The 24,824-nt window shown below is 46.7% G+C and overlaps 1 protein-coding gene across 3 annotated transcripts in view; it reads left to right on the top strand.

Annotated features, from left to right (window-relative positions):
• The window catches only part of CLDN10 (claudin 10), a 62,575-nt gene extending 39,851 nt beyond the window's left edge, over positions 1-22,724 (top strand). The window contains exons 1-5 of one of the 3 annotated variants that reach the window (XM_074155169.1): positions 6,582-6,801; positions 15,171-15,212; positions 15,377-15,458; positions 21,729-21,836; positions 22,610-22,724. In XM_074155169.1, the coding sequence (XP_074011270.1) occupies positions 6,582-6,801; positions 15,171-15,212; positions 15,377-15,458; positions 21,729-21,836; positions 22,610-22,724 (567 nt within the window). Of the gene's footprint in view, positions 1-6,581; positions 6,802-15,050; positions 15,213-15,376; positions 15,459-21,728; positions 21,837-22,609 lie in introns of those variants that run through there. The other 2 variants (XM_074155162.1, XM_074155177.1) reach the window with 2 other exon arrangements.
• The last annotated feature ends 2,100 nt before the right edge of the window (positions 22,725-24,824 follow it).

Below are 24,824 nucleotides of genomic sequence, written 5' to 3'. Positions count from 1 at the left end.
GAGAGATCTTACAGCCTCTCTGGGCAGCCTGCTCCAGTGCTTGACCATCCTCATGGTAAACAATTTTTTCTTAATACCTAATGGGAATTTCCCACGTTCCAACTCAAGCCCCTTGTCCTCTTGCTGTGCTCCTCCCAGAAGGTCGGCTTCAGCTTCTCCCAGTCCTCTCAGTGGGAGCTGTCCTGGTGGCCATAAAAGATGACAGACTCCTCACATCCAGATCTACCAAGTGCTCAGGGAAGGGCAGAGACCAGCTGTGGCACACCAAGGGCAGAAGATGTGCTCGGTGGGAAAGCGTTCCTGCTCTGGGAACACCGAGGTCTCATCCCTGGCCTGCAGCTCAGCCCACCGGTCAGGACACAACCTCTTCATCTCTATGGCTCACTGCAAGGATCGCTTCTGAACACTGGCTGCTTTGGAAAGACATTTGCTTATTTGCCTCTCGCCTGGATTAAATAATTTTAAACTTCATTAGATACCGTATTCTTTTATTTTGCAAACACTTTCTAAAACACATTACATAGGGCCACCCGTTCTAAAAATCAGTCCAAAAGTTTCCCTCCTTTCCACTATGACCAGCAAAACTTAAGCAAAGCTTAATTTGATGCGGAGGCAACTTCTGAGCGATGAGAGCTGCACCTGCACTGTTGGCCAGGTGGAATGCACCTCCAGTAAAGTAGGAGATGCACTTCTTCACATTTCCTGCTCAGTTTGTTAAACAGGTTATATCTATTTTTAAAAGCATTGTATTACAAACTTTCAGGGAACAACACAGGCTTTTTTCAACAAAATTAAGCCAAGCTGGAAAAAAAAAAAAAAAAAAGGAAAAAAAGAAAAAACGCATTAATCTCGGTGTCAAGAAACAAAGTCTGTAATGTCCGAACGCGCTGCACAGAATGAGAGAGGAGAAAGTTTATTGGCTCGTGGAATGCAATTTTTCACTCCTTTAAAACACTCTGGGTTGTCACTTCCTATTAATTTTTTACTTTTTGTTATGTAATACATGAACCACATAGCTTAAAATCATTCTTGTCCTGGCAGTTTACAAAAGACATGCAGTAATTTAATTCAATTCCATCTCTGATAGCTTAAGAAAAACAACGGCAGGGACCCCAGCAAGGACTGGTGATTATTAACTGATGTTCCCACTCTAATGGATTTGTTTAGGCGACAAGAGAAACATTCCTTTGTCTACTCTCCTTTGGAGAAGAGGATCTGGTTGCTCGTGTTTTGGTTTTTTTTTTTGGAGGCACTTTTTTGTTCTGCACAATGCAAAGCAGTTGTGTAAATCTCCTCTAAGGCATGCGCCAATTTGAGGTGTATTCCCCAGATCCATCACTGACAGCAGACCTGCCCTTGCCAGGGTGATGATGCTCTTACAAGCCTGTCTATATTCCCTGCACATCTGCCTTACCTTTCCAATATTCAAATTCTCAAGGGAAACCCTAGCAAACAAGGAAGTTGTCCTTCAGCCTTAGAAAAATAAAGTTAGGTTTGTTTTTTTTTTTTTGCCCTTTTGCACAACTGCTCCAGGCACCCTGGGAATCATAACATGGCAGAGCCAGGAAAGAGTCTCAAGTTGCCCAACCTATGCATGGTAAAATTTACAAGAAAAATTACTCCAGGACAAAGGCATGACGACCCTAGCCTGCTTATCCTGGCTGCAGAACAAATGCTGTTGTCATCCGGTGTTTAACTTATGAGGCAATAGCAATTGCTGGTGATTTTGATCCTGCAAGAGCTAAAATAATATCCTGTATTTCAGAATTGAGAGCAAAACCGTTTCTGAAGGGCTCTTCTGCACATAGTAATACGATAAACTTTTGTACGTTATAAAAATCTAACTATTGAATAATACTCCATTCTGATTTGTAAAGTATATGTAGCTTTAAAATCTTGAGAGCTTATGTAGCTTAAAAATCCCTGCTTAAAAAGCAGGGAGGTCCCTGCTGACTGGACGCTAGCCAACGTGATTCCAATTTACAAGAAGAGCGTGAGGAAAGACCCAGGATACTACAGAGAAGATTATACTGGCTACTACTGAAAGGCATTTAAAGAATAATGCAATCAGCACAGTCAACACGAGTTCACAAAGGGAAAGTCCTGTTTAACTCATTTGATAACCTTCTATGATAAGGTCACCCACCGAGTGGATGAAGGGAAGGTGGTGGGTGTAGTTTTTCTGGGTTTTAGTAAGGCTTTTGGTACTGTTCCTCACAGCATCATTCTGGATGAGTTGTCCAACTATGGGATGAGCAGGTTCACAATCCACTGGGTGAAGAACTGGCTGAAAGGCAGAGCTCAAAGTGTTGTAGTGAATGGGGCTGCATCTGGCCAGTGACTGGTCACCAGTGGGGTTCCTCAGGGCTCAGTTCTAGGGCCAGTTCTGTTCAATATATTTACCAATAATCTGGATGCAGGAGTTGAATGCACCATTAGTGGGTTTGCTGATGATACCAAACTGGGAGGTGCTGTTGAATCTCTTGAGGAACAAGAGGCCTTGCAGAGGGATCTAGATAGATTGGGGCATTGGGCTTAACCACTGGATTAATGGGATGAAATTTAGCAAGTCAAAATGCCAGATTCTGCACCTAGGACAGTAATGCCAGGCACAAGTATAAACTGGGAGAGGAGTGGCTGGAGAGCAGCCCCACAGAAAGGGATGTGGGGGTGCTGGTGGGCAGCAGGCTCAGTAGGAGTCAGCAGTGTGCCCTGGCAGCCACGAGGGCAACCGGCACCTTGGGGTGCATCACACAGTATAACCAGCCGGTCAAAAAAGGTGATTATTCTGCTGTATTGGGCATTGTTGCAGCCTCACCTTGAACACTGCGTGCAGTTCTGGGCCCCACAATTTAAGAAGGATGTTGAGGTCCTTGAATGCGTCCAGAGGAGGGCAACAAAGCTGGTGAAAGACCTGAAAGGAATGAGGGGCGGGTAGGGACTCTGGGTTAGTCTAGTTTGGAGAAAAGAAGGCTGAGGGGTGACCTCATTGCTCTCTACAGCTTCCTGAGGAGGGGAAGTGGAGAGGGAGGTGCTGAGCTCTTCTCCCTGGGATCCAGTGACAGGACACATGGGAATGGTTCAAAGCTGCACCAGGGAAGGTTTAAACTGGACATTAGGAAGCATTTCTTTACCGAGAGGTTGATCAAACACTGGAGCAGGCTTCCTAGAGAGGTGGTCGATGCCTCAGGCCTGTCAGCCTTTAAGAGGCATTTGGACAGTGTCCTTAACAACATGCTTTAACTCTTGGTCATCCCTGAATTGGTCAGGCAGGTGCACTAGACGGTTGTTGTAGGCCTCTTCCAACCAAAATATTCTATTCACTTACTATTCTATACACTTACTAACGACTTATTCTATACACTTACTAATAATTCCCCCCAAAATGCCATTTTTATGCCCAGGAGCCAATGAGACTTGCCCTAAAAAAACTGAACCAGAAGGGTTGGTTTTCTTACAAAAAGGTGTGAGCACCTTTCTTTCCCAGTCCAAGTGAATAAATCCACACTCATTCAAATGACACAGCACAAAACTGTGTTAACACAATGATCTGATCAAAAAGAACAGCAATCAGTCCCACAACAGTCTGAGGAACTGCAAAAAAAATTCCCGAGCCGTAGCTTGCTCCAAAACATGGGAACAAGAAACAAAACAACAGCCAAGTCTTTCACTCTACTACACAAATTTAAAATAGGTAAGAAAGCCAAGTAAGCAAAGCCAAAGCTGGAGCTATGGTGGCAGGAAAACAGAGGTTGAAGGGAGTTACAAGCATGTCTTCATATGGATATCAAATTCCTAGCACAGCAACAGGGAGGGAGAAAAGGGACCATTGTTTTCTGGAAAAGTGGAAGCTGGAAGACGCATGAGTTAAGCTCACAATGGGGGAACTTGCAGTTGCACAAGACAGAGAAGGTGAAAACTTAATAAGGGGGCAGGCACAACCTCACAGATGAACATTTTTCAGCACCTAATCCCTGCAGATCCCAGCCAACACAAAGAAAATGCCACAGGGGAAGAGTATCTCTTTCAGCTTCCCTTACCCTTCAACCCAGGGTGAATGCTCAACTGCGCAGGATGTCATTTTGGGTTTACACCACCACAGATGAGATCAGAAGCTCAACTTCTTGTTTTGATTTTAGTTGAGAAAGATGGTAACAACTGGACTAGAAACATAAAAGTCGCCAGAAGCAGCAGCATCATGAGTAGAAAAGAGGAGCTTTTTCCTGAAGCTGAAGTGAGCCTGGATCTCATGCACTCTGAAGCCACTCTACATCATTCTGGATAAAAAGGGCAATACAAGGCAATGAACATATAAATTAGCCCTTCTTGAAGAGTCCTTGCTCACAGGCAGAGTGGGTTTGAGCTGGAACTAACTTCATCTGTCCTAAGCCACCTGCATGGACTCCCTCTGAAGTCCCCAGCAGTAGATAGGTGCCTATCAGAGAGACATGGATCCACACTGCACATTGCAGCCAAAGCCCAGCTCTGTTAAAAGCAGAGTGGCCTGGGACAGCAGAATTGGTTGTTGGAGATCACAGCCAGAGCCCATAGCAGGCTCAGCAGGGTTACCCACCAGCTTGCCCCTTCCACAGCCCCTCTAGGAATGGGTGCCTTTGCTTGTCAGGAAGCTCCTCTTCCTCCATCTCTTCTTCCCTGGGGCTCAACCCTAAAAGTCCTTGGGCTGGGCTCCTATCCTGCAACACTTGCCCCAGCCTCCTGGTTATAGCGTGGCAGCACACTGAAAACTTCTCATGGGCCCTGGCCAAAATTTGCCCAGACACCAGTCCCTGGATTTACCAAGCTTTACACCAACCAAAGTGGTGTTATCAACCAAAAGAATTGGTGAGCTCCCCATGTCAAGAAAACATGATGACCCAGACTTGGACTCAAGTCTTCTACCTCAAACTGGATTAGATCCCAGCTGATAGCTGCTTAGGTTGGCCTAGCTTTCCACCACCAAAAGAAATCCAGTCTGCAAGACCTCAAAGTGCTATGATGGGGGAAAATATTAAAAAAAACCTTTTTTTTTTTTTCCTTTCTGCTGTCATGCCCTGCAATAAATAGATCATAATGACATGTAGATGAGACTTGGATCTATGGTCAAGCCCCTACTCCTTGACGGATAAGCAATTCCTGGTGTTCCAAAGCGTTAGTGCGGCGTGGCTCACCCACACCCAGACCCTTTCTCTCTCTTTTCTCTCTCTTTTTCCTCCCGAGGAGAAGAGAGGACATTTTCGCACAGAGGTTGAACGGGAGCTGTAGCATACGCTATGCCCAATGCTACTGTGCAAACACGTCTGCTGCCTGCTTTCCCCTCTCCCTCTTCCCCGCCAGTGCCTCCGCCTGTCACCTGCAAGCCAGAGGGTACCGAGGAGGCAGAGAGCGGGCACAAAGCCACCGCATCAGTAAATGCAGTTGCAGACCCCATCTTATCTTGCTGGGGCATTAACAGATCAATGAACAGCCTGTTCCCACTGAGCTCTGACACACATCCAAGGGTACACCTAACCCTAGCTGGCTTTTTTTTTTTTTTTTTTTTAAAAAATGTCTATAAGGTGATTACATCCGGGTTTGTGTCCACACGGCAAAACCAAAGAGCATTCATCTTAAGAATAATGATGTAAATGTGGCTTCTTATCCTCCAGTGATTGCCTGCCTGGCAAAAAGGTTTAGAAAATGTAACAATCGTTTTCAAATAAATAGGAGGAAAGTAAAGACCGGCAGTGTACTTTCCACATCAACGGCAAATATACTACTGATGTGGAAAGTAAACACCTCCGAACAAGAGGAGAAGCCGGGGTGGATAACTTCACCCCTGTGAGCTGCAGGCTCGAATGCCAGTGCATTCAGACTGATGCAGAAAACCCCCAAGTTCATCACCCCACGTTGCAAAACCAGCTGGTAAATGCTGTATCGCCTGTGGCCGGCTAACAGCAGGAGGCCCGCTGAAATTCAGAGGAGCAAAACACCTCGCTGCCTATTTCAAAAGCTTACCTTCCCCGTATGAATACGGAGCGCTCGCTACGGCCGGCACACCTGTGTTCTGCAAGCCTTGCTCAAAATGACCCCCCCGGCGAGGCTATTTTTTTTTTTTTGGGGGGGGGGGGGGGGGGAGGATGCAAAAGGGGGGATGGGGGTGTCTGCATGCAGAAAGAGATGCAAACTTGGGACTACTGAGAAAACGCTCAGGAAGGACCTGCCAAGTCGCTCCCACCTTCTCCCATGCCCTGCGACGCTCACCTGCAGGGGAAGGAGAAACCAGCGCTTAATGACAGGTGGCCTTGCCGTTTGTGTGGTGGGTTGGCTGGTTTGGGGGTCTATGTCTGGGGTCGGCCCCGGGGGCAGCGCTCTCCTCCCGGTCCCCGCCGTGCCGGGGGGGACCCCGGGGAGGAGCGGCGGGGGCGGGCGGGGCGGGGGCGGCCCCGCTTCGTCCCGCTCCGTCCCTTCCCTTCCCTCCCCGCCCCGCTCCGCCGCGCTCCGCTCCGCCCGCTGCCGCCGCCGCCGGGACTCCGCCGCTGCCGGGCTGCCGCGGCTCCGCGCCGCCTGCCTGCCCGCTGCCTGCCTGCCTGCTTGCCGGGCCCATGGCGAGCACCTCGGCGGAGATCATCGCCTTCCTGCTGACCATCTCCGGCTGGGTGCTGGTCTCCTCCACGCTGCCCACCGACTACTGGAAGGTGTCCACCATCGACGGCACGGTCATCACCACCGCCACCTACTGGGCCAACCTCTGGAAGACCTGCGTGACGGACTCCACCGGCGTCTCCAACTGCAAGGACTTCCCATCCATGCTGGCGCTGGACGGTCAGGCTCTCGCCGACCCCCATCCCACCCCCTTATCCCCTTAACCCCCCCGCATCTTGCCGGTCTGCGGGCGTCGAGGGCTCCGGGGCTCCCCCCGGAGGGGCTGGCGGGCAGTGGGGGGACGGAGTGGGGGGCGGCGGGGTCCCTGGTGGAGGTGCCTTCCACACGGGTTCGTGGGCAAGTGCCTTCGCGTCCCGTAGCAGGTGGCAGCACGTTGCTTTTGCACGCCTGTGGAAATGGGTTTTTTCCCCCTAAAAGCGGCCGATTGAGATGAAATTCGGTGCCCAAGTGCTTGTTTTGGCCTCTCTCGCTGTAGCTACCTGCTTTTTTTTTTTTTTTTGTCTCCTGTCGGAAGACTCGGTGCGTGTGGATTTGACACAAGAAGAATGCAGGCAAATTTTTTTCGCCGATTTATTTTCTGCCTGTCGTGACATTCCTCCTTTTTATGGTTTTGCCAGCCGTGCAACGGTCGGTGGAGAAGAACAAGCCTTTGCGTCATTTTGTTTTAATTAATGATCCTTTGCTTTTTTTTTTTTTTTTTTTTTTTGCGGTTATTAACTCGCTGGTAATTGCTTCACTGATAAATGACAGTGTAAAAGCTTGGGGCAGTAAGGGATGCAGAGGTACGCAAAGGCGATGCATAGCTTGGCTTAGTTTTTAGGGCAGTGTTCGTTTGAAGCAAAGCTGAGAGTTTCGCTGTCGGGCCTGATACCAAGGTCTGAGTTGGTGCTGCGTTTCTTCCCTGGTTCAAGGGAAACATTTTTGCCCTTTTAGGAAGCCCTACTTGGGAAGCAGGGTCACTGCAGGAGATCTTTACTACTTAGTAGTTGATAAATCCATACTGATTGTGGCTGGTGGCAACAGGGAAAGTGCAGGTGGCATCGATTTATAGCGTCAGGAGTGACCGTAAAGAAAAGGAGGAAAGGTTTTGAAAATGATGGCACCTTTTCCAAGTTTTTCTGGTCATAAATGGATAAACTATACGGGGGCCAAGTGGCTTTGATACTCCTCAAAAGTCAGGTCTACTGTCCACAGGCTGGCCAGCCCCGTTTGCACAGGAGTCTGGGAGTGGATTTTGGTGTGAAAGGTTTGTTTAACAGCATTAACAGATTACTATTATCATAAAGGAGATTAATATTATTGTGAAGCTAATTACTACCAATAGCAGAAAACCTTTAAGCTCTGTATGTACAAAAAGCTAAAAGAGGTCAAGAGACTAAAAAGAGGTAGCACAGGCAGCCTTTAAGCATCACGATTGCAGGATGCTTCCCTCAGTTGGAGAAGTGGAGAGCCCCAGCCCCATGGTGGGAGAGGGGTTTGCTGGTTCCTCTGAAGGGGTGAAAGAGCTGGCTCAACTCCCGGTGATGTCAGTCAACTCACTCCGTGGGTGTCAGCCATCCTATGGCTTAGTGTAACAGCTGAGAACATGGTTTCCAGGCTTGGGCAAGGAGCTGTGGTGTGTGTGTAGGCGGGTACAGAGTGGATCACCTTGCAGATCCACCAAACCTATTGTTTAGCTGTTCTTTTCGTTCTGGGTTAATCTGTTTTCACCATAAGAAAAGTATAGTTACAAACAAAGTTACAAAGAACTGGGAACATTTAAAATTCCAAAAAAGAAGAAACATGACAGAAACCACCCCTTCCTCCAAACTCAAGTCTGGGAAACCTTGTGCGTTGGGGAACACATTCCACCTGCCCAAGGAATGAGTTTCTGAGTCACCTGCTGCAGGGTGAAGCAGCCATCAGAGCACTAACTCATTTTGGACAGAAGTGAATCTGAAATGCACATCTGGAAGGGCTTTATCCCATCCTCCTGGCCAGGCTGTTTATCAGTAGTGGAACGTTCTTGGCTTCAGTGTTTCTCAATGACATCTCTAAACGCGGTGGGGCCAGATCCTGGTACCCAGGCACAGTGTGAATGACAGGCAGGCTGGAGAGAGAGTAATGTAACCCCTACAGCACAGGCCAGGCAAGGTGGAAAGGGGCGAAGAGGCAGCCACCATGGTCAAAGGTGCTTTCAGTAGCTTTTCCTTCTGGTTACGTGCTCTGCTGGGAACCCATTACCTCCTGACAGTGGGTGGATGCGTCCCCTTTGCACACCCTTTCCTGGTGCAGGAGCATACTTTGGAGTTGCAGTGCGTCATGCATAGCTTAGAATCTGCCTGGCCCTCGAGTAGCCTCTCTCGTCCTCTTTGCACAGACTTCTGTGGCTAAGCTGGATCCCATTCCCTGTGACCAGGAACATGGGAACTTCCTCACTCCATCCTCAGGTGGGGGACTTGGAGGACCCAAAAAAGGGCAGATCTGGAAAACTTCCTGTTTCCCCAGAAGTGTTTGTGAGCAGAAGCAGTAACCCCATCGAGATACGTGTGTGGCTAATGTGTTGCTCTCCTGGAAATGGTAGGGCAGGACTGGGAAATTACTAGAACTTTTTCTGTTGTCCCAGGGAAAGGTGGTTCCACTCCACTCCTTCTTCACGTTGCTGGAGAGGATTTGCCTCACAGAGCAGTTCCTCCTCTATGGAAATGGTTTTTGTCAAATCGGAAACATCTGAGTTTTGCCAGACTTCTTGTCTGGAGAGATGGCTCAGGTCCACCAGGGAATCAGAGCCAAAACGAGCAGGTAAGCAGTTGGGGTATTACCATGCTGGTTGCCAGGACATTCCTGTGGGTTGCAGAATTCCTTCCTTCTTCAGAAGCAAAGTCGTAGTTTGGGTCAGGAGCGATGCAGAGATGGTCTCCCCGTTACCCTTGTTTTGGTTTGCATCGTGGAGCGGTCTTGAACTGTGCCGCAGAGTGGCACGGCAGCAGGGCTGCCCCATTGGCTTTCAGGCCATCACTAAACACGAGTGGCTACCAGAGAAAATTGCGTGCGATGCCCTTCCACCTCTATGCATTCCTGTACAAGAAATCAGTTTGGCCAGCCCTCGTTAAGGGCTCAGCCCCACGTTGTGTGTGCAAGCAAAACTATTCTTGCTGTCTGTGGGACTTAGAGTCGTTCTGGGTTAACTTCTGTGCTCTACTGATCCTAGGTGGAAATTTAGTGATGAAACCACCTCCCCAAAAGAGGACGTATCAGTTACCATGTTTCCAGCGGTGGATCTAATGACCTTTTGCAAGAACAGAGCTGAACAAAAATTTACTTCTGAGCTAAAATAGGGTATTAGAGCTTAGGAAAACATACAAAAGCAATGGGTGTGTACTTTTAGAAGGAATCTGCGCTGTATCTGTAAGGCAACCCCTTATACTTCACGTGATGCAGACTGCAAGATGCCGCCAGAGGCATTTATTGTGAAAGTGACAGTCCCTAGAACTCTGCATGTATTTTTTGTCAGTGTCATATGATACGAATATATGAATTCCTCCTAACTCTTTGTGAGCATGAGAAGCAAGCGTGAGAGCAGCGAGACAAGAAAGATGAAGGTCTAACAAGATTAATTTAAATGCAAGACAAAACACATTTGTTTAAAAAAAAAAAAAACAGCCACCTTGAAATACGTTTCTCTTGGAATGCTGCTAAACATGACTTTATGAGTAATGCATGTTTGTCTGCTTGTCTGTTTAAAACATACTGCTTTTTGTTGCTTGGGAGCTTCATTTGGGTGGTCAATGTGTACATGGTAGGCTTCCTACAGGAATTGGTGCAAATACAGAAAATAAGTATTTGGAAAGGGAACAGTCTTTGGGCTTGAGTGGAGGAGTGTGAAGAAACAGGCAGCTCCCCCTTACATGTCTCTGCGTTATAAGCCTTGGTAAGCTACGTAATGTTCTTGCTTTCTAGGAAGCAAAGAAAAAGTTTAATTACTGTTAAAGCCAAATGCTATCCATAAACGTAGGGTCCAAGCAATAGGAGGCTGGATGTGGTGAAAAGATTGATTTCAACCTTTCATGCTTCCTGATGCTCCAGTCAACCTAGTGGAACTAACAGACCCTTCTGCTCTTCCACATTTCTGCTGTAGATCGTGATTTCTTTTTCCATATATTTTGTTTTAAAAATGTGTGCCAGTTGGATGATTGCTGTGGTGAACTGAAACAAGTCCCACCGTGGCTGGCCTGCCCAATTCGGTAAAATATTTAGTGGGGAAGGTTATTCATTCAGCAGAACTGAGCAGTTATCCAGCTCATGCTGTTTATAATTGAAAATGATTTCTGGGTGAGTAAGTTAATTATTTCTTGCTGTCTCACTACCCTCTGCCTATTCTAAAACTGTGTATTGACCTTCAGGAACAGCTGAATTTCATCCGTGTGGTTTCTAGCGTATGCTGGTTATTTTGGTTGGGGTGAATATTTACTGTTTCTTCTAGGAGGTTCAGACATAAATAAAAGTTTAGAGGACCTCTGGGTAAATATGTTCATGGTTCAGCACTTTAATGTGTCAATTAGCTACTAACAGTGTCAATAAATTGGACCTGTCAAAAATAATAGCTTACTTCACAGTCTTCATCTCCTGCTTTACCTGTGTGCTACAAGAGATGCATTACATGCCACCGAAAGTAGTAAAAGTCAACTTTTCCATGCCTATAGCAAAAATTAACAAACCAAGACTACTTTCTTCAGACTTGGGTTTTAGAAACTGAGAACCACCTTCTGAAGTCTTCCTAAAGCACTTTTCATAGAATCATAGAATGGTTAGAGTTGGAAGGGACCTTAAAGATCATCAAGTTCCAACGCCCCTGCCATGGGCAGGGACACCTCCACTAGAGCAGTTTGCTCAAAGCCCCATCCAGCCTGGCCTTGAACACTTCCAGGGATGGGGCATCCACAACTTCTCCAGGCAACCTGTTCCAGTGCCTCACCACCCTTGCAGTAAAGACTTTCTTTCTGGTATCTAACCTAAATCTCCCCTCTTTCAGTTTAAAACCGTTACCCCTTGTCCTGTCATTACACTTCCTGACAAAGAGTCCCTCTCCGGCTCTCCTGTAGGCTTCCTTCAGATATTGGAAGGCTGCTATAAGGTCTCCCTGGAGCCTTCTCTTCTCCAGGCTGAACAACCCCAACTCTCTCAGCCTGTCTTCATAGGGGAGGTGCTCCACCCCTCTGATCATCTTCGTAGCCCTCCGCTGGACCCGTTCCAACAGGTCCATGTCCTTCCTGTGTTGAGGACTCCAAAGCTGGACACAGTATTCCAGGTGGGGTCTCACGAGCGCAGAGTAGAGGGGTAGAATCACCTCCCGTGACCTGCTGGCCACGCTTCTCTTGATGCAGCCCAGGATGTAGTTGGCTTTCTGGACTGCCAGTGCTCATTGCCGGCTCATGATGAGCTTCTCATCCACCAGCACTCCCAAGTCCTTCTCCTCAGGGCTGCTCTCCAGCCATTCTCCACCCAACCTGCATTTGTGCCTGGGATTGCCACCTCCCAGGTGCAGAACCCTGCACTTGGCCTGGTTGAATTTCATGCGGTTTGCACGAGCTCACCTCTCAAGCCTGTCCAGGTCCCTCTGGATGGCATCCCTTCCCTCCAGTGTGTCAACTGCGCCACCGAGCTTGGTGTCGTCGGCAAACTTGCTGAGGGTGTACTCTATCCCACTGTCCATGTCTCCAACAAAGATGTTGAACAGCACTGGTCCCAGTACTGACCCCTGAGGAACTCCACTCGTCACTGGCCGCCACTTGGACATTGAGCCGTTGACCACAACCCTTTGAGTGCGGCCATCCAGCCAGTTCCTTATCCACCGAGTGGTCCATCCATCGAACCCATGACTTTCCAATTTTGAGACCAGGATGTCATGCGGGACAGTGTCAAACGCTTTGCATAAATCCAGGTAGATGATGTCTGTTGGTCTGCCCTTGTCCACCAAGTCTGTGGCAGTATCGTAAAAGGCCACCAAATTTGTCAGGCAAGACTTGCCCTTGGTGAAGCCATGTTGGCTGTCTCCAATCACCTCTTTATTTTCCTTGTGCCTTAGCAGAGATTCCAGGAGGATCTGCTCCATGATCTTTCCAGGCACAGAGGTGAGGCTGACTGGCCTATAGTTCCCTGGGTCTTCTTTTTTTCCTTTTTTGAATATTGGGGCTATGTTCCCTTTTTTCCAGTCAGTGGGAACTTCGCCAGATTGCCATAATTTCTCAAATATGATGGAAAGCAGCTTAGCAAGTTCGTCCGCCAGCTCCCTCAGGACCCGTGGATGGATTTCATCAGGTCCCATGGACTTTTCCTACTGACATCCTTTGGGTTTTGCCTGAGTGAAGAAAAAGGAGTAAGAACAGGGGATTTATCTCAAACGCAGGTGTACCTGTCACCCGAGTTTGAACTGAACTGTTTGGGAGTATGGCTTTATGTTACTGTTGAGGAACCTACTCTGCCCAGTTGGATGAGAAGAGTGGTCATCTCGCCTGATTTTACGTAACCGCAATCTGGCTGTTCCCTGGGCTCTCCATTTATCACGAGTGGAGAAAATGAGGTTTCTCCAGAGAGCGGCTTATTCTTCTACCATAGGAGTCTACCTTATAGTTCAGACTTAACATACCTAATTATAACGATAGACACTTCAGCAGGCGCAAATAACTCTCTCTCTTATATTCCAGCAGCAGAGGCGTACAACAGTTACAGTTATTTCATTGACTGTTGCGTTTCTGGGCCCTGGGCAACCTGGTCTAGTTTGGGGGTGTCCCTGCTGACTGCGGGGAGGTCGGACTAGATGACCTTTGGAGGTCCCTTCTGGCCCGGATCATTCTATGATTCTATGATTCTTTAGCAGATGGGCTACAGAAGCATGTTGCAAATGCAAGAAGTCTACGTGCATGCCCAGAGATGTAGATAAATGGCAGTAGGTTGCATTTGCAGATGTGCAGCGTAGCACCTAAATTCAGTAGGACTGATAAAACAGGGTGTTACGTGGTACGTATTCCTTCTGTGTGCTTCTTGTTGCTCGAAACTGTAAACCAATGGGTTTTTTAAAAAATAATGTTCAAACACAGGACGGTCATCCTGGAGCTGATATGCCTCCAGCAGCGGCCAAAGTGGGTGGCAGCGAGGAGAGCAGAAGGCAGTCAAGCATCAGTGATAGCCATCTGCAGCTCAAGGACCTGCCAGCCAGGCACAGAATTCCCTTTAATTAATGTATCCAGTCTCTTCTTGAATCTTTGTAAACCTCTAGCATCCACATATCCTGTGGAAAGGAGTTCCACAACTTCATTATATGAACAAGCGCACTTTTTGTTTTGAATCTGGTGCCTTCTCTTTTCATTAGATGTCCTCTAGTTCCTGCTTTAATATATTAATTTCCTATATATTAAAGAATTTTATGCAGGGTTTTTTTTTTTTGTTTTGTTTATTTGTTATTATGTAAAATTGGGTGCGATAGGCAATGAAAATGTGGTTTAGCTCTCAACGTTTCCACCCACTGGAGATCAAAGCGAAAAGAATGAATACCCTCACAGTGGCAGTACATTTTCATTTAAAATGAGATGTAACAACAGGTTATGAAGAAAAGACATCTTGTGATGGTTATTCAGCTGTGTAAGACTGCAGTGTTCCACCCTGTAAACAGAGATTATCACAGGCTTTCAGTTACGAGATATTCTCGGAAGGGAGAAGAAGCCAAGCAACCCGTTGTCCTGCTGGAAGGTCCTGCCCCTGGGAGGTCCAGCTCAGGGTGGCCTCAGCCAGTACAGCAAAGTTTTATGTGGCTAAAGCCAGCCACGTCTGTCCAGGCTTAATTATGGCAGTGATTTGCTTTATCTCAAAGGGCTGCTGCTGTCCATGAAGTGGAGCACGTTTGACTTCTTTGCAGAATGAAAGCCTTGTTGGCTGATCCAAATCAAATTGGTGGCATGTCCAGGCAGGCCCAGGGCCCCTGCCAGGGTCAGTGCTGCCAATCCGCTGTCGGTTTATTGCATCTGTGACACACAGGCGCAGCAAGACTGACATGTAAGACTTGCTTTGTGTGCACGGAGTGGCTCTGCAACCCGCAACAGCTGCCGTGCAGGCCACATGGTGTTGCTCTTCAAAACCTCATGGGTGAAACCTCTTGGAGATGCTGTACCCAATGCCATGGGATTATTTTTTGCATTTTTGAATATTTTGAATACCATAGTATGTTTCTTATGAGCTGGGCTGAGGTGATGATGCCCTGTGAAGGTCTTACATCACCTAAGAGAATGCACTCAATGGTAAGGTGACGTTACTCCAGCTAAGATCTGATTCGGTTTGCAGAGGTGAATGCCCAACACTGGGCAGGGGGAGAAGAGCTACAGCGAAACCCATTGTGGTGCTGGTTCTCATGTTCGCCTTACTCTTTCTCACCGCAGGTTACATCCAAGCCTGCCGAGGACTGATGATCTCCGCCGTCTGCCTGGGGTTCTTCGGTGCCATCTTTGGACTAGTTGGGATGAAGTGCACAAAAGTCGGAGGCTCAGATCAGACTAAAGCAAAAATAGCTTGTTTAGCTGGACTGATTTTCATACTCTCTGGTAAATATACCTTATTTGTCTAAGTTTGGGCATTTGAAGTCATACCAGAGCTGCTACTTTTCCGCAGAAATCCACGCACAATTCTCCATGACTTCATTGGCTTCAGGGTCAGGCCCAAAGCTCTTCTGCTGGCTCCACTGAATGGTTTGTCTTATGCTTTTCAGGGTTGTGCTCTATGACTAGTTGTTCCCTGTATGCAAACAGGATTACGTCTGAGTTCTTTGATCCTTCTTTTGTTGCACAAAAGTAAGTATTTTCCTATACCCATAAATCTTTCACAGAAGTAGACCTTAAGTTTGACACTGTGCACTAGAACCCATTTAAACAGAGAGCAGGTGCTTCTCCTGCTGGGCAGAGGAGGAGAATGGGCTGCAGTTTTATTTAATCATGTTTCCCAACTGGAGTATCCGTGTGCTGAAATTTAATGAACCTTCCCGTACGGCCGTTGCTCCGTAATCTTCGTGCCCAGGCTTATTGCGGCTGGGTAGGGTTCTGCCCCGCTTGCCGCAGAGCAGGAGTGGGGTGAATCAGGAGCGAAGCTTGCCTTTGTGTCAAGAGATGGAGCGAAAGGCTTGCACAAGACAGAGGCGCTCATTAGGCACATCATTCGGTAGGAAAGGAAAAAAATTATTTCCTTAAGCTTTTGATAGAAGGTGGTTTCCACAAAGGTGTCAAGAACCGCACAATCGTGTCTTCTCTTGAAGAGGGGTTTCTGCAGGCTCTGTGGACTTTCCGCTGACAGATTTTCAAATCCAGATGACTGACTAAACCTTATCATAACCCGTGATCTTATAAGCACTAACATAAATGCTTTGACTATAATTGTAATTAAATTTAAGGGAGCAAGTGTTTATAGAATTGCAGGATCCGTACCAGAAGTAATGAACATCCTGCAAGACTCCTTTTAAAGCTGTGCGAGTTCCTAAGACCTACAAAGGCAGCAATTCATGAACCAGTGCTTGGATTTTGGATTCACGTCTTCTCTACCAAGTCTGAAAAATTAAATTATAGCATCGTAGACTTTCCTGTTTTGGCTGCTTACATAATGTAAAGTTATCTTTCAAGACAAGGATTTCAAAGGTTTTTGGTGGTGATTCCAGGACATGTCAAGCATTGGATATATGTTTCCCTGAGACCCAAGTAAGGGCTCAGTACGGAACCCTGAGCCTTTCTGTTTCTCCTTGATAGAAAGAAAATAGTCTGAATAAATAGCATTGACTAGATCCACGTTTGCGGCAGGGCTGACACTGCTTCTCCTGTCTCGAAAACAAGTTCATATTAGTTTCCTGTGTAATTCTGCTATGGTTGCTGCTTGTTTGATATGGTGAGGACAGGATCGAAAGGCCTCCAAAAGAAACAAGAACATGAAGTACTGTGAAGAAAATGGAGCCTGGCTATATAGCCAGAAGTTAATTATTCATCAGGCTTACTGTTCCTAGTGAAAAATACCATGGTTGTTGCCAAAAGTCCCTTTCCTACACTGTGTTCCTAAGTCCTGCCGCTGCAAAAGAGCAGGCAGCCCTCACAGTGGAGTTTTGCACCTCGTTTTGCTGCAAGGGAATGATAAATCTTGTTTGAATATCTAAATAAAGGTAGTAAAACATCCTCTGCAGAAATTGCCTTTTCCCTGAACAACCAGCATAGCTCAGCTGTGGCACACATAATCACAACTGCAGAGATAAAGGCAGAGAGGGAAGCCAGAAGTTGTAATTTGAGTTGTGCACGGTGTATGTAGCTCATGCAATGACCTTGCGTCAGATTGAGCTAATGGTGGCATTCGACTCCTTTCCCTCTCAACCAGCGTAAAATACGTTGGAGTAATGTATTTTGTTGCCCTCTGTGAACTCTTACTTTGCTGTGCATGGCAGAAGCATTTAATATGCTTTGCTGGTATATTGTGGAAAATTTGGCATTGGCTCTTCACTGAGACGGGGTGCTGCTTTGGGTTTCAGCCTTTCACCTTTGACTGCACATTTCTTTCCTGAAGTTATTCTGGCGGTGTCCAAAACAGGCTTGAGACACTGCTAGTGGAAAACAAACGACATGAGATGTTTAGCATCATCTCAGCTGTCAGAATTTCCCTCCAGCCTTCTACATTTGGAAGAGGCACCCTGACTGTGTATGGGTGCAGGAGGAATCAGAGACCTGCTGCCCAAGAGGCTTCTGGTTTGAATTATGTACCTGACTGAGGAATCACTGGCACACCCTAAAACCCACCTTACTTAGAAGGAAATTTTAGGCTGGACTTTATGTGCCAATGCAACAGTTTTCGCACTGCCAGTTTAAAAAAGCTCCAAAGAAATTGCTTGACCTACCTAATAACATGCGCAGAGTTTTGGGGACAGCACGAGACACCTTGGTGCTTGCAGCCAAGATGGATTTCATTTTTCTTCAGACACCTCTAATAAGGAAAATTCTATGCTTCTGTTTTGCTGTCTTCCTAACGTTGCTCCCACAGCTTCTCTTAGAAAACTGTTTTGTCACTTTACTACTTTTAATTAAAAAAACCCCCAACTTCTTATACTCTTTATCCTTTTTGTCCCTTGCCACAGTTTGACCTCCATAATCATGATCGTTGTTACTGATAAATAGGGTTAGTTTATCCAAATTATCTGACTAACTTCCCGTTCTCTTTTACAGAGAATTGTTTCCCTTCAGCTTTCTTGTCTCTGAGTGGATTGTGCACAGTTCAGACAGGCCCTTTTTCCACTGCCCTGCTGTCACATTCGGATCTATTTTTCATTTTCCAAGAATCGTAAGAATTAGACATTCAAAATGTGTGTTTCCTTTGGGTGGTTGTGTAGATTCATTGAGTACGTAGGGATGTCCTTTACATATGCCAACAGCCAGTTGGCTAATGAAGCTTCCACTGGTTTGCTTGGGAGTTTGTTTCATGGTCCTGATGTATGTAACAACTGGAATATTTTTCTTCTGTGCTGATACTACAGTTTTTTCATTTCACTGAATTCTGCCTCCCTGGATTACAGTAAAAAATCTGCTCTTAGCCTGCTCGGTCAGTGTAGTTGAAGGTGACTTTCAGGTCACTGTGGTTGAATTCTCTCAGTCTTCAGCGGTCACCACCTCTAGCCTCTTCATCAATGCCCTGTTCTCTCCCCACCACCCCCTGAGCTGCCAGCGATCTCTAAGTGATCCTTCAGCAGATTGATTTCACTGATGGGAGAGAGTGAAGACTCAGTCACAGATTTTGGAGGGTGGCTGCTTTGGTTCTTGCAAGAATTATGAGAACAGAAGAGTGTGTTTCCTGCAAAGACTTTAATGACGAAGAGGGAAGGGAAAAACAGCAAATGCAGAAATTTCTTCTAAAAAAGCCTTTCTCCTTTTTTTTATATTCTTTTCTGGATGTAACAATGTACCTAAAGGTTTTTTTGTATGGCAAGGTTTTTTTACGTACTGGATTTTGATGGGAGGTTAGGGTTCGTTTCTTAAATGCCAAAAAGATGGATTGGACGAAAACCAGGGAGCCATATACAGATCAGTATGCAATTGAAAATTTGAAGTTTTTCTCATAAACACCAGTGTAAATCAAAGCATCTTTTATCTGTTTAAAGATGTGGAGGAAAGACCAATTAGGGCAGCTCTGCAACTCATTAACCTAGTGGCGTGGCAGTCACTCGAGATGGGTCCATATATACAATCTGTTTATACATGTTGTAGTAACAAATGTGATTTAAAAAATACAACCAATCCCAAGAACAAAGGTCAGATCCCAAATCTTCATTCCCAACTAGTAGGCAACAGCCAGGTAACCCTTTTCTATGCAACGAAACTCAATGTAATCTTGATTTCGTCTCTGTACAGGTGAAGAGCTTCAGGAGGAGAGTTGGCAATTGGCCTCCTTATCTCTCTCACAGGAGACACTGGCCAAACATTTAATATTGTTAGATGGAAATGTGGAAACAACATGTTTCCCTCTTCCTGGGTAAATGGTCTTGGCGAGTTAGTTACAGCAACAGCCTTCCTGGGTCTTGGTCCAGCTGCGCTCTCCAGCACCATGGTGGTCTGCCCTGACTTTTGTGGGGAGCCTAACCCTGGTCCACGTAACCGGTGGGGATGCAGAGATACCCAGGATAGGGTTTACCTCACATTGGAGTTAGTCGCTTTGATCTGCCTTTAAAAGAGGTGCCTTGAGGGCGTTTGAGAAGTGTACTCCGAATTTCTTGCATGTTGACTATAACGGGATCCAAGGTGATGAGCTCTGATGTAGGTATCTGCTTCTCATCAGAGAACCCCCAGTCCCTAAGCAGACAGAAGTCTGCTCAAGTCTTGTGAAAACTGTAGCACATGGTTGGAAACGTGAGCATATTTGAGTTAAAGCTTTACAGGTTTGGCAGATTTTGAAGTCAGACAGAGCTGGGTGCAGTTTTCCAGGGTGAAAGGCAGCTGAGCTATGGTTTCCAGCAGTTTAATTTGGGGGTTGGGTGCCTAAATCTTACACTGGGTATGGAGAACGTTTTGGGGGAATCTGATCCTTTTTTAGCAAGGGATGATCAATAAAAACTCTGCTTAGATGATGTGAGTGGAAAATTAAAAAGAAGCCTAGAAGTCAGAGCATTAATGAGGCCATGAAGAGTCAGGTGCAAGCCCTCATGAAGTGTCCTACCTCTGAGCTCCAATGTCTCCATCTCTTTTTGGCAAATGACTTGAACCTGGGTGTCCATAGCATCTGGCACTGGTATCCTAAGTGTGCCTTTTTCTCCCTGTGTGACTTTTTTTTCTTTTTTTTTCTTTTAAAGTCTGTGCTTTACCTCTGGTTAGAATCTCAAGAAAACATGGAAAAGTGCTTTTTTGGTTCTCCAGCCAGCGTTCACCTTCTTGTGACCTATTATAGAAGTTGCTACATCATTTTCTCGGTGTTGGGACTCACAGGCAATTTTTGAGTGTTTCCACAGCTTCATCTTTGTAAAGATACAAGTTTTGTAGAACAGCTTAGAGGTGTTTTCAGTCATGTATTTCAGCCAGTGTGAAATGAGGATCTGTTCACATGGAAGCAATCAGAAGTAGCTGAGAAGTATGAAGCTGTACAGGCAGGCTGTCAAGCAGAGGCTTTTGTTTGGGCTGCCTTACCAGAGCTTACAGTGAATAAACAAACTTACTAAGAAAGGCTTGAACAGCCCAGCCACCTGCCCGGTAACTGCAGCTGGATGGGGGACAGGGGACTATGTTTTCAGCACAGGATCCCAGTAGTCAGGAGGAGATAAAGGTTTCCTCAAGGAGGAACTGGAGCCAAGAAGAAGGAGCAGAAGACACTCTCCTAATAGTGAGGAAAATGAGACTGTGGAGACTCTTGGGCCTGCAGTCTAATGCAGGTCATCCTGAAAGTGTTGCAGAGAGCGACACCTCAGGCAAAGAGCTGGGGAATGGAGCAGACAAGTGGCAGCCATGGTTTGCTGCTTGTCTTGAAGCTCCAGAGCTCAGGTTATGGTTGCTGAGCTCAAGCAGGGGGAGGAAAAGAATGTCTTCCCCACGCCCTTATTTTCACAGAATCACAGAATGATATGGGGTTGGAAGGGACCTCTGGAGATCATCTAGTCCAACCCCCCTGCCAAAGCAGGTCCACCTAGAGCAGGTTGCACAGGAACATGTCCAGGTAGAACATGTCCTTCATTTACTGCTGTTGCTTTGGAAACTTGGAGTTACCCATGTGTGATAATGCTCCTAAAGCATCACCATCTCCTCCCAGAGTCAAAATGAGCAGTTCCTGGCTGCCAGCAAGTGGTGGCTGCCCCGGCTGGCAGGGGGACCATGGCTGGTGACCTGGAGCTGTGACCTCGGAGGGGAGCAGTGTCTTCGAGCCTGAATCTTCCAGCCACAGGGACGAGAGAAGAAGGTTGCAGGTGCATGTGCACATGTGTACACACATGTACATCTGCAGATGCGTGCTTGTATCTGCATATATGCATATGTATATATCATATACATCTGTATATGCATATATTGCACATGTGCGTGTGCGTATATTGCATATGCATATGATATATGTGTATAAAAGCCTCATGTTTTAAGCAGGCTGGAGCGTGGCTAGGGAGGGAGAGATGCTGAGAGGCGGAGGGGAGAGTTGAGTTGTGGGCAGCAGCTCAAGTCATCAGCTGAGCAAAACCCACAGTCCAGCTTGGGAGCCAGCAGGGACAAACCTGGAACGGTCCAAGGGGACAGGAGCTGTACATGGGCCAAAGAATCCTGTAACCCCACCCCAGCCAAGCAATCCAGGAGGAGATGTGGAAAAGCCGGGCACCCGGGCTGGCAGCGCAGGGATATCAGCATTGCCCACGGGTACCGCAGGGAGGGAGTTTGCCTCCTCGAGTGAGAGGGAAATAATGAAAAGAAATGTGGGTGAATGGCAGAGCTGCCAATTTTGCCACGAATGTGTATGTCAATGGAAAGTTATTCAGGAAAAAAAAAAAAATCAAATTTAGTTCTTTTATTCTGAAAAAAAACCCCACCACCCTGTTAAATCCATGCTGTCTTTTGTTAAACTCATTTATTAACTTCCTGTAGGTATGAATTAGGAGCAGCTTTGTTCATCGGATGGGCTGGAGCTTCACTCTGCATAATTGGTGGCAGTATATTCTGCTTCTCAATAGCGGAAAACAGTACTTCTCCAAGGTAAAAAAAACAACAAAAACAAACAAAAACCCCAACTCAGTACTTCTCCAAGTTGTACTTACTGAAAGACATCAATAATAGCGCGTCTGTGCCTGCTATATACGTACGTGGCTTGATTACTTTTCCGAAACACTTTGTAGTGAGGTTCAGAAGAGGATTGTGTGGATGAAAGGAAATAATGGGATTTAAGGACGCTGCTCTGTCCATCCTTAATGTCATCGCGAAAAGCTATTGTCTCAGAACAAATCCTTGTGTAACACACACTGGGTACGCTCACAACAGCTGGGAAAAAAATGCAATCCCTGATGTAGGAAAAGCTGTCAGGTCACCTTACAGGTGTGAATGGACAAGTTTATTTAATCCCAAATCATCAGATCAAAAGTGAGAGAGCTGAAGGACAGCGGTGGTGGCAGTGGGACCTCCAGCAGCGGAAGAGGGGCGATAACAAAGAGGCACAGCTGGAGGGAGTAACTGCTCACCTGGGATATGCCACAGCCTAAATATTTCACGATTGGGCCCTAATTTCCTTAGCTGTGAACAAGAGATACGTGTTTATAGAAAAGGGAATTGCAAAGAGAGATGCTGGAGGGGGAATGTCAAACCTGAACAAGACCACAGAGGCAAAGAAGGTGTCCCCCCTGTCCCCTCCCCTGAAATCTATAGGTGCGTTCCTATACATGTCTTCTGGTTTTATGTTACTGTAACGCTTGGATGCAGCCATGTTACCCGTCTGTGGGATGAGCTGTAAATGGTCGATCCTCTTCTCTTTTCAGGAGGGGGTATGCATATAACGGAGCCACATCGGTGATGTCTTCTCGTACAAAGGTCCACAACAGTGTCCCAGAGAAAACCCCACCAAAGCACTTTGACAAGAACGCTTATGTTTAATTGTGCCGTTGGAAGATTCGAAGAGTTTTAAAAATGAGTTTGTACGTTTCGTTCAGAGTGATTTCCCCCTCCCCAACCCCAGTGTAATTACCACTAAGACAATGACTTTTTAAAACATTAACTTGCAGCTTTTTACATATTGATGTAAATTTTATTATATAATATTTTAAGATTGATGTTGGTATTGTAAAGTTTATACCTGGAAATCATGAGCTGATGTTGCTTTCTTGAAAAAAAAAATAAATGGGGTATTTACCAACTCGGTATGTCAATCGTTCAGTGCATCACAGTATGGTAGGGGTTGGAAGGAACCTCTGGAGATCATCTAGTCCAACCCCCCTGCCAAAGCAGGTCCACCTAGAGCAGGCTGGACAGGAACTTGTCCAGGCGCGTTTTGACTATCTCCAGAGAAGGCAACTCCACCACCTCTCTGGGCAACCTGTTCCAGTGCTCTGCCACCCTCAAAGTAAAGAAATTCCTCCTCATGTTTAGGTGGAACTTCTTATGTTCCAGTTTATGTCCGTTGCCCCTTGTCCTGTCACCGGGCAGCACTGAGAAGAGCCTGACCCCATCCTCTAGAAACCTGCCCTTTAGATATTTATAAGCATTGATGAGATCCCCTCTCAGTCTTCTCTTCTCCAGGCTAAACAGCCCCAGCTCTCTCAGCCTTTCCTCAGAAGAGAGGTGTTCCAGGCCCTTGATCATCTTTGTACCTCTGCTGGACTCTCTCCAGCAGTCCCCTGTCCTTCTTGAACTGGGGAGCCCAGAACTGGACACAGTACTCCAGATGGGGCCTCACCAGGGCAGAGTAGAGGGGCCGGATGACCTCCCTCTACCTGCTGGCCACACTCTCCTTGATGTACCCCAGGATGCCATTGGCCTTCTTGGCCACAAGGGCACATTGCTGGCTCATGGTCACCCTGTTGTCCACCAGGGCTCACAGGTCTTTTTCCTCAGAGCTGCTCTCCAGCAGGTCAGCCCCCAACCTGTACTGGTGCATGGGGTTATTCCTCCCCAGGTGCAGCACCCTACACTTGTCCTCATTGAATTTCATCAGGTTCCTCTCTGTCCGACTCTCCAGCCTGTCCAGGTCTCACTGTATAGCAGCACAGCCTTCTGGTGTGTCAGCCACCCCTCCCAGTTTGGTGTCATCAGCAAACTTGCTGAGGGGACACTCTGTGAAGTGAAAATAAGCATGGAATCTGGGGAGGCAGGAGCAGGTACTAAGAAGAGCTAGGGCCAGTTGTTTTCACTAGAGAGGGTCTTGCACAGCCTAAGAAGAGCACATGCGTGAGAAGAACGCATGCATGAGGAGAAGAATGCATGGGTGACCGTGAACATTTGTGTCTGTGGCAGGGAGGGCAAAGGTTGCAGCTGGAGCCTTTGGGGAGTTCTGTGGTGGGCAAGACATGGCTTGGAGACAGTTCCTACATTCTGCATTTGCTTTGTGGTGCTGGGCTCCCAGGGGGGGTGACAAGTCACCTCCAGGGGGTTGTCTTCGTTCCTTCACATTGGGCAGGGGGCCTGGACACCTCTGGCTCCAGAATGGCTCCGAGGCACTGGTCTTCGAAAGGGAAACTGCTCTGGCCTGCTCTGGCAATGACGTTCCTGAAGGACTGACCAAATAAAATCAGGTAATACTTAACAGTGCTATTTTAGATAATCCTGAATTAGTTACAACAGTTCAAAAATTCAGCTACTACTTTTTTTTTGGAGGGGGGAGGGGGAGGCGGGGAGCATCCATAGAAATGGGATGGCTTTTGAGGGAATACTTGTCCAATGATTCAGTAAATGAGATTAGAGATTATGAATAACCACAAAACGCTTTCTAGACTGAGACCCTAAAATCAGACACAAACTCCGGTCTGTCTCAAGGTTTGAACCGATGGACCCTTGGAGTTTCAATACGTTGGTTATTTTGGGACAAAAATGTAAATATAAAAACTAGATAGTCCTATTTATTAATAGGCACAGTACAACAGAAAAGGTTTTGTATCTGATACCATCTAAAACACAACAGAACTACAAAGCCATTCAAGGTTCTTTTTATTTTACCTTATTTTTCTATTTCATTTAAGTCAAAGCACCATTGTGTTGAGT

This window comes from Numenius arquata, chromosome 1 (assembly GCF_964106895.1).
Source record: "Numenius arquata chromosome 1, bNumArq3.hap1.1, whole genome shotgun sequence".
NCBI lineage: Eukaryota > Metazoa > Chordata > Aves > Charadriiformes > Scolopacidae > Numenius > Numenius arquata.
This window is presented reverse-complemented; position numbering and strand designations above follow the sequence as displayed.